The sequence below is a fragment of the Acipenser ruthenus genome, unplaced genomic scaffold (assembly GCF_902713425.1).
Source record: "Acipenser ruthenus unplaced genomic scaffold, fAciRut3.2 maternal haplotype, whole genome shotgun sequence".
NCBI classification, from domain to species: Eukaryota; Metazoa; Chordata; class Actinopteri; order Acipenseriformes; family Acipenseridae; genus Acipenser; species Acipenser ruthenus.
In genome coordinates this window covers 10,001-19,239 of record NW_026708445.1, presented here as the reverse complement: position 1 = coordinate 19,239, position 9,239 = coordinate 10,001, and the positions used below count along the sequence as shown (strand labels likewise).

The 9,239-nt window shown below is 45.0% G+C and overlaps 1 protein-coding gene across 1 annotated transcript in view; it reads right to left on the bottom strand.

Moving 5' to 3' along the window:
* Window positions 1-1,441: 1,441 nt before the first annotated feature.
* LOC131733177 (P2X purinoceptor 3-like) overlaps window positions 1,442-9,239 on the bottom strand; it is a 14,204-nt gene continuing 6,406 nt past the window's right edge. The window contains exons 7-12 of the mRNA XM_059021138.1: window positions 8,768-8,909; window positions 8,137-8,273; window positions 7,747-7,840; window positions 5,810-5,875; window positions 5,408-5,485; window positions 1,442-3,445 (exon numbers count right to left, since the gene is read on the bottom strand). Of these exons, the coding sequence (XP_058877121.1) occupies window positions 3,317-3,445; window positions 5,408-5,485; window positions 5,810-5,875; window positions 7,747-7,840; window positions 8,137-8,273; window positions 8,768-8,909 (646 nt within the window). The 3' untranslated portion in view covers window positions 1,442-3,316. The remainder of the gene's footprint in view (window positions 3,446-5,407; window positions 5,486-5,809; window positions 5,876-7,746; window positions 7,841-8,136; window positions 8,274-8,767; window positions 8,910-9,239) is intronic.

Genomic DNA, 9,239 nt, shown 5'->3' with positions numbered 1-9,239 from the left:
AGCAAATTTAGCTTAACAAGCAGTCAATGCAGACCCACAGTATTTCCTCCCTGCTAATGGGAGTCTTGTCTGGGATAATTGGTTTTGATGTGGTTGGCAGCTAATTTCTCCCCTAACTCAAAGATCGAAAAGTAATTTACAGCACTTAGGCGATATAACAGTGGTGTGGTTTACTTACAACAGTGTTTTTAAATAGAAACACATACCACTAAAGGAATTTAAAGAGAGAGAAAAGAGAGAGAGGGGTAAGAGAATGGATTTGAGGGAAGAAAAATCGATTTTTAATTGTATTTCTATGTGTCTGAGTGTGGGGTGTGTCTCTGATCGTGCTGAGAGTGTGTTTCAATCTCACGCTGTCTTTGTAGGACAGACTCTCTCTCCTCTCTCCTTCCTCTCCCCTCTCTCCAAACACGATTCAGACAGTCCCCCTGAGTTTCAATCTGCATAGTTTTATATATTATACAGCAACACCAAACACGATTCAGACAGCCCCCCTGAGCTTCAATCTCCATAGTTTTATATATTATACAGCAACACCAAACACGATTCAGACAGTCCCCCTGAGTTTCAATCTGCATAGTTTTATATATTATACAGCAACACCAAACACGATTCAGACAGTCCCCCTGAGTTTCAATCTGCATAGTTTTATATATTATACAGCAACACCAAACACGATTCAGACAGTCCCCCTGAGCTTCAATCTGCATAGTTTTATATATTATACAGCAACACCAAACACGATTCAGACAGTCCCCCTGAGTTTCAATCTGCATAGTTTTATATATTATACAGCAACACCAAACACGATTCAGACAGTCCCCCTGAGCTTCAATCTGCATAGTTTTATATATTATACAGCAACACCAAACACGATTCAGACAGTCCCCCTGAGCTTCAATCTGCATAGTTTTATATATTATACAGCAACACCAAACACGATTCAGACAGCCCCCCTGAGCTTCAATCTGCATAGTTTTATATATTATACAGCAACACCAAACACGATTCAGACAGTCCCCCTGAGTTTCAATCTGCATAGTTTTATATATTATACAGCAACACCAAACACGATTCAGACAGTCCCCCTGAGTTTCAATCTGCATAGTTTTATATATTATACAGCAACACCAAACACGATTCAGACAGTCCCCCTGAGTTTCAATCTGCATAGTTTTATATATTATACAGGAACACCAAACACGATTCAGACAGTCCCCCTGAGTTTCAATCTGCATAGTTTTATATATTATACAGCAACACCAAACACGATTCAGACAGTCCCCCTGAGCTTCAATCTGCATAGTTTTATATATTATACAGCAACACCAAACACGATTCAGACAGTCCCCCTGAGCTTCAATCTGCATAGTTTTATATACTATACAGCAGGATCACAGATAAAGAGCTGGGGGATATAAAAAAAGACAATATTCGATGTCAGGTTTAATAAATGACTTTATTAGAATCGAATCTTGTAATTTTGATGGTCCAGACATTGTTTGATTTTACATTTCAATTCAAAAGAGAAGGCGCACAGTGATTTAGCTCAAATTATACTGTTGCTGTTTGCAGTGAGATCGCTGCTCAGTTGGATTCGTCTCATTATTATTAATTTCTTAGCAGACGCCCTTATCCAGGGCGACTTACAATTGTTACAAGATATCACATTATTTTCACATACAATTCCCCATTTATACAGTTGGGTTTTTACTGGAGCAATCTAGGTAAAGTACCTTGCTCAAGGGTACAGCAGCAGTGTCCCCCACCTGGGATTGAACCCACGACCCTCCGGTCAAGAGTCCAGAGCTCTGACCACTACTCCACACTGCTGCCCGACGCTACAGAGTGAGTGAATATGTCTCTCTCTATCTAATCTATCCATCCATCCATCTATCTATATCTCTATCTATCCATCCATCCATCTATCTGTCTCTATTTTATCTCTATCTATCCTATCTGTCTATCTATCTCTCTCTATCCATCCATCCATCCATCTATCTGTCTATCCATCCATCCATCCATCCATATCTCTATCTATCCATCCATCCATCCATCCATATCTCTATCTATCCATCCATCCATCCACCCATCTATCTGTCTATCTGTCTGTCTATCTATCCATCCATCCATCCATCCACCCACCCATCTATCTGTCTATCTATCTATCTTTCCATCTATATATTTATATTACTGTGCAGCAACCAAACTAGCGAGGGTCTGGCCATTTTATTAGGAACACTGGCCATTTTATTAGGAACATTGGCCATTTTATTAGGGAATCCCCAATAAAGTGGCCTATATACATTATATATCAGTGTCGTGTTGATAAAGCATTATAGATGGTTTATAACCGTGCAATAGCCACAGACAGAATTACATTTAAACATCCCAACGTACAAAGCTGTCCCCTTTATAACACTGTGATCCCGTCTGTGGCTATTGCAAGGCTATAAACCATTTACAATACAAAGTAATATATAGTGTTACATGGGTATCTATCTATCTATCTATTTCTGTATTAGGCATGCATGCAATAATTTGTGCTTTTACTCTCTGAAGAAGCAAACGCTGCCAGCTGGACAGAGGCTTGTGGTTAAATATGGCTTTATACAATATACAATGCAGTACACCTCCCTGTCTAACTGGGAATAAGAGGCCAGGAGACTCGTTACTGGTCCCAGTCATAGATGCGTGACATGGAAGTCACTGTCAGTGTAAATTCAATGGTTTCTAATTGAAACACTGAAGACGCTGAGAGAGACTTCTAGTGGAAACGTTTGCCGTTGAATTTACACTGAAGACGCTGAGAAAGACTTCTAGTGGAAACGTTTGCCATTGAATTCACACTGAAGACGCTGAGAAAGACTTCTAGTGGAAACGTTTGCCATTGAATTCACACTGAAGACGCTGAGAAAGACTTCTAGTGGAAACGTTTGCCGTTGAATTTACAATGAAGACGCTGAGAAAGACTTCTAGTGGAAACGTTTGCCATTGAATTTACACTGAAGACGCTGAGAAAGACTTCTAGTGGAAACGTTTGCCATTGAATTTACACTGAAGACGCTGAGAAAGACTTCTAGTGGAAACGTTTGCCATTGAATTTACACTGAAGACGCTGAGAAAGACTTCTAGTGGAAGCGTTTGCCATTGAATTTACACTGAAGAATTTATTATTATTATTATTATTATTATTATTATTATTATTATTATTATTAAGAGCAGTAAAACAAAATTGTGTGACACTGTCTGTCTGCAAATATATATATATATATTTGAAATCCTTCCTATTGGCTGCACGACCTGTCCGTAAAGCCTACAGCCCAATAGAATAAGCCCCTGAGTCTGTGGACTGCTTCTCGTCGTATCGGAGTGACAGCGTCTGGGTGCTTTTGTAAATTTCGTTGCTCGTTGAAATCGCGGTCTTTATCTGGCTCTCCGTTACCTGAATACATAACGAGAAACGAAGGAAGGGAAGAAAGAAAGAGAAGAGAAGAAAGAAAGAACAAAGAGACGAAAGAACAGAAAGAAAGAAAGAAAGAACGAAAGAAAGAAAGAGTAGAACAGAAAGGACAGAAAGAAAAAGAGAAGAAAGAACGGAAAGGACAGGAAGAAAAAACAGAACGAAAATATAATTAAAAAAAGAAATAATTTCAACATGTGTGTGTATCTCTGTGTGTGTGTATCTCTGTGTGTATCTGTGTGTGTGTGTGTATCTCTGTGTGTGTGTGTATCTGTGTGTGTGTGTATCTCTGTGTGCGTATCTCTGTGTGTGTGTGTATCTCTGTGTGTGTGTATCTCTGTGTGTGTGTATCTCTGTGTGTGTATCTCTGTGTGTGTGTATCTCTGTGTGTGTATCTCTGTGTGTGTGTGTATCTCTGTGTGTGTGTGTGTGTGTGTGTATCTCTGTGTATATCTCTGTGTGTGTATCTCTGTGTGTATATCTGTGTGTGTGTATCTCTGTGTGTATATCACTGTGTGTATATCTCTGTGTGTGTATCTCTGTGTGTGTATCTCTGTGTGTATCTCTGTGCATCTCTGTGTATCTGTGTGTGTGTATATTTCTGTGTGTGTGTATCTCTGTGTGTGTGTATCTGTGTGTGTGTGTATCTGTGTGTGTGTGTATATCTCTGTGTGTGTATCTCTGTGTGTGTGTATCTCTGTGTGTGTGTGTATCTCTGTGTGTGTGTGTATCTCTGTGTGTGTGTATCTCTGTGTGTGTGCGTATCTCTGTGTGCGTGTATCTCTGTGTGTGTGTATCTCTGTGTGTGTGTGTATCTCTGTGTGTGTGTATCTCTGTGTGTGTGTGTGTATCTCTGTGTGTGTATCTCTGTGTGTGTATCTCTGTGTGTGTGTGTGTGTATCTCTGTGTATATCTGTGTGTGTGTATCTCTGTGTATATCTGTGTGTGTGTATCTCTGTGTGTATATCTGTGTGTGTGTATCTCTGTGTGTATATCACTGTGTGTGTATCTCTGTGTGTATCTCTGTGCATCTCTGTGTATCTGTGTGTATCTGTGTGTGTGTATATTTCTGTGTGTGTGTATCTCTGTGTGTGTATATCTGTGTGTGTGTGTATCTGTGTGTGTGTGTATCTGTGTGTGTGTATCTGTGTGTGTGTGTGTATCTGTGTGTGTGTGTATCTGTGTGTGTATCTCTGTGTGTGTGTATCTCTGTGTGTGTGTGTATCTCTGTGTGTGTATCTCTGTGTGTGTATATCTCTGTGTGTGTGTATCTCTGTGTGTGTGTATCTCTGTGTGTGTGTGTATCTCTGTGCATCTCTGTGTGTGTGTCTCTGTGTGTGTATCTCTGTGTGTGTCTCTGTGTGTGTATCTCTGTGTGTATATCTCTGTGTGTGTATCTCTCTGTGTGTGTATCTCTGTGTGTGTCTCTCTGTGTGTGTGTATCTCTGTGTGTGTGTCTCTGTGTGTGTGTGTGTCTCTGTGTGTGTGTGTCTCTGTGTGTGTGTGTCTCTGTGCATCTCTGTGTGTGTCTCTGTGTGTGTGTATCTCTGTGTGTGTCTCTGTGTGTGTATCTCTGTGTGTGTGTCTCTGTGTGTGTGTCTCTGTGTGTGTCTCTCTGTGTGTGTCTCTCTGTGTGTGTGTGTATCTCTGTGTGTGTGTGTATCTCTGTGTGTGTGTGTCTCTGTGTGTGTGTGTCTCTGTGTGTGTGTATCTCTGTGTGTGTATCTCTGTGTGTGTGTGTATCTGTGTGTGTGTGTGTGTATCTCTGTGTGTGTATCTCTGTGTGTGTGTATCTCTGTGTGTGTATCTCTGTGTGTGTATCTCTGTGTGTGTATCTCTGTGTGTGTGTATCTCTGTGTGTGTGTATCTCTGTGTGTGTGTGTATCTCTGTGTGTGTATCTCTGTGTGTTTTCTTTGTATAAAGTTTTGAATCTATTTTTGCACCTCTTCAAACTTCTTTGCCTTGTACTGATCGGCTCCTTTCAGGAAGTTCAGGAGGATGAGGTCACACAGCACGGTACCCTGGGAAGGGAAAGAGAGCACAGTCAAGGAGCCAATAGGGTTCTGAGATGAACGCTCTCGCATCGGCAGCCCATTTTCTTTGAGATTTTTTCCCTGAAGTCCTCAATGATCAGCATCATACTTTCAATATGAAGATTTCTTTAAATATCAAAACATGAGAAAAGAACGAGGCTGCAAGTGCTAATGAGAAATGATAAGCATTATTAATAATAATATATAATCACAATAATAATAATAATAATAATAAATACATACATATTTATAATATATAATAATAATAATAATAATAATGACAGGTACAGTAATGTCAGTAATGTCTCTCACCACTCCGACAGAAGTGAAGGCTGTCACTATATTGATCAGCGTCGGGATCATGTTGAATTTTCCAGCCTAATTAAAAAAATAAAAATAATTACATAAAAAAAAACGGAGTTAATTAAAGGCTGGAGTGGAAACTCTTTGAAATTCCAGCCCTGAAATAAATAATACCGGAATTATTCTATGATTTCCCATTCTATTAGAACTCTGAACTAATTCCGAGCATTTCCAGCTAACTCAATCTATGCTGACAGGAGCCGGTACAGCTTCAGAGCTTCCAGAGTCAGACTTTTACAGTCAAACAGACGCGCGCTCGTCTTCCTCAGCATGGAGCTGGTACTAGAGGAAGTTCCTTCTGCTCTTTTCATCGTGCCAAAAAGGACTGGCTGACTCACTGGCTGGCTGGCTGGCTGACTCACTGATTCGCTGGCTGGCTGACTCACTGATTCGCTGGCTGGCTGACTCACTGGCTGGCTGTCTGGCTGGCTGGCTGGCTGTCTCACTGACTCACTGGCTGGCTGGCTGGCTGTCTCACTGACTCACTGGCTGGCTGGCTGGCTGGCTCACTGACTCACTGGCTGGCTGGCTGGCTGGCTGTCTCACTGACTCACTGGCTGGCTGTCTCACTGACTCACTGGCTGGCTGGCTGGCTGTCTGTCTCACTGACTCACTGGCTGGCTGGCTGGCTGTCTGTCTCACTGACTCACTGGCTGGCTGGCTGGCTGGCTGGCTGGCTGTCTCACTGACTCACTGGCTGGCTGGCTGGCTCACTGACTGGCTGGCTGTCTCACTGACTCACTGGCTGGCTGGCTGGCTCACTGGCTGGCTGGCTGGCTGGCTGACTCACTGACTCACTGACTGGCTGGCTGTCTCACTGGCTGGCTGACTGGCTGTCTCACTGACTGGCTGGCTGTCTCACTGATTCGCTGGCTGGCTGACTCACTGATTCGCTGGCTGGCTGACTCACTGATTCGCTGGCTGGCTGACTCACTGGCTGGCTGTCTGGCTGGCTGGCTGGCTGTCTCACTGACTCACTGGCTGGCTGGCTGACTCACTGGCTGGCTGGCTGGCTGTCTCACTGACTCACTGGCTGGCTGGCTGGCTGGCTCACTGACTGGCTGGCTGTCTCACTGACTCACTGGCTGACTCACTGGCTGGCTGTCTGGCTGGCTGGCTGGCTGTCTCACTGACTCACTGGCTGGCTGGCTGACTCACTGGCTGGCTGGCTGGCTGTCTCACTGACTCACTGGCTGGCTGGCTGGCTGGCTCACTGACTGGCTGGCTGTCTCACTGACTCACTGGCTGACTCACTGACTCACTAGCTGGCTGGCTGGCTGGCTGACTCATTGACTCACTGGCTGGCTGGCTGACTCACTGGCTGGCTGGCTGACTCACTGGCTGACTCAATGTCTGGCTGGCTGGCTGGCTGGCTGACTCACTGGCTGGCTGGCTGGCTGGCTGAATCACTGGCTGGCTGGCTGACTCACTGGCTGACTCACTGGCTGACTCACTGGCTGGCTGACTCACTGGCTGACTCAATGTCTGTCTGGCTGGCTGGCTGGCTGGCTGACTCACTGGCTGACTCAATGTCTGTCTGGCTGGCTGGCTGGCTGGCTGACTCACTGGCTGAATCACAGGCTGGCTGGCTGGCTGCCTGGCTGACTCACTGGCTGGCTGCCTGGCTCACTGGCTGACTCGCTGGCTGGCTGACTTACTGGCTGGCTGGCTGACTCAATGGCTGGCTGGCTGTCTGATTGGCTGATTGGCTGGCTGGCTGGCTGGCTGGCTGACTCGCTGGCTGAATCACAGGCTGGCTGGCTGGCTGGCTGACTGACTGATTGGTTGAATCAGACAGTTTTGTGAGAGAGCTGCGAGTCGTGTCCGCTCTGCGGGTTGCGTCTGGGTGACGTCACCGCTAGGCGTGTGTTGCGAGCGGTACTCACGTTCCCGTAGACCAGCACGTCGAATCGAATGGAGTGCGCTTTCAGCAGAGTGCGGTACTCTGTCCCGTTCTCCATTTTGAAATATTTGGCGTACCTGGAGAGACAGGAGAACAGAGGGGACTGATTAGAAATGAGAGGAGGGGAGAGAGGAAAGAGAGAGAGGAGAGAGAGGAGAGGGGAGAGAGGAGAGGGGAGAGAGGGGAGAGGAGGAGAGGAGAGAGAGGAGAAGAGAGGGGAGAGGATAGGGGAGAGGGGAAGAGAGGGGACAGGAGAGAGGGGAGAGGATGAGAGAGGAGAGGGGAGAGGAGAGAGGAGAGAGGAGGGAGGAAGACACACACTCACACAGGCACACACACACACACACACACACACACACACACACACACGCACCTGAAGTTGTATCCGGGGGACACGCTGGTTTTCGCTGACACGCTGTCCAGTCTGGTGAAGGAGTACGAGGGGTTGCAGTTATCATCGGACTGATCAAGATCACAGATCCAACCAATCTTAATACCAATGACTCCACCCTGAGAGAGAGAGAGAGAGAGAGAGAGAGAGAGAGAGAGAGAGAGGGGGGGGGGGGGGAGAGAGAGAGGGAGAGAGAGAGAGAGTGAGACAGAGAGATGAGAGGGAGAGAGAGAGAGAGAGAGAGAGAGAGAGAGAGACAGAGACAGAGAGAGAGAGAGGTTCAATTGAAGACACTGAGAAAGACTTATAGTGGAAACGTTTGCCGTTGAATTTACACTGAAGACGCTGAGAGAGACTTCTATTGGAAACATTTGCTGTTGAATTTACACTGAAGACACTGAGAAAGACTTCTAGTGGAAACGTTTGCCGTTGAATTTACACTGAAGACGCTGAGAAAGACTTCTAGTGGAAACGTTTGCCATTGAATTCACACTGAAGACGCTGAGAAAGACTTCTAGTGGAAACGTTTGCCATTGAATTTACTTATCCTGCACTGTGATGATGGGGATGGATGGATGATGTCACCAACAGGCCTGTAGGGGGCGCCATTTACCTTGTTGGCGAGTTTGTAGAAGTCCTCCCCAGCGAATCTCACCACATCTCCCAGTCTGAAGATGGGACAATAGATGTTGTGGATGGGGTCGAAGTTACAGCTCTTTATGTAGGACTGAGTGATATTAGGAAGCAGATTCCCCCTGGAAACACAGAGAAACTCTCATTGGAAAACACAGCAATACAGACTGGAATTACATTGTAACTGCAGTTTAATATCACTAGACTGGACTGGACTGGAATTACATTGTAACTGCAGTTTAATATCACTAGACTGGACTGGACTGGAATTACATTGTAACTGCAGTTTAATATCACTAGACTGGACTGGACTGGAATTACATTGTAACTGCAGTTTAATATCACTAGACTGGACTGGAATTACATTGTAACTGCAGTTTAATATCACTAGACTGGACTGGACTGGAATTACATTGTAACTGCAGTTTAATATCACTAGACTGGACTGGACT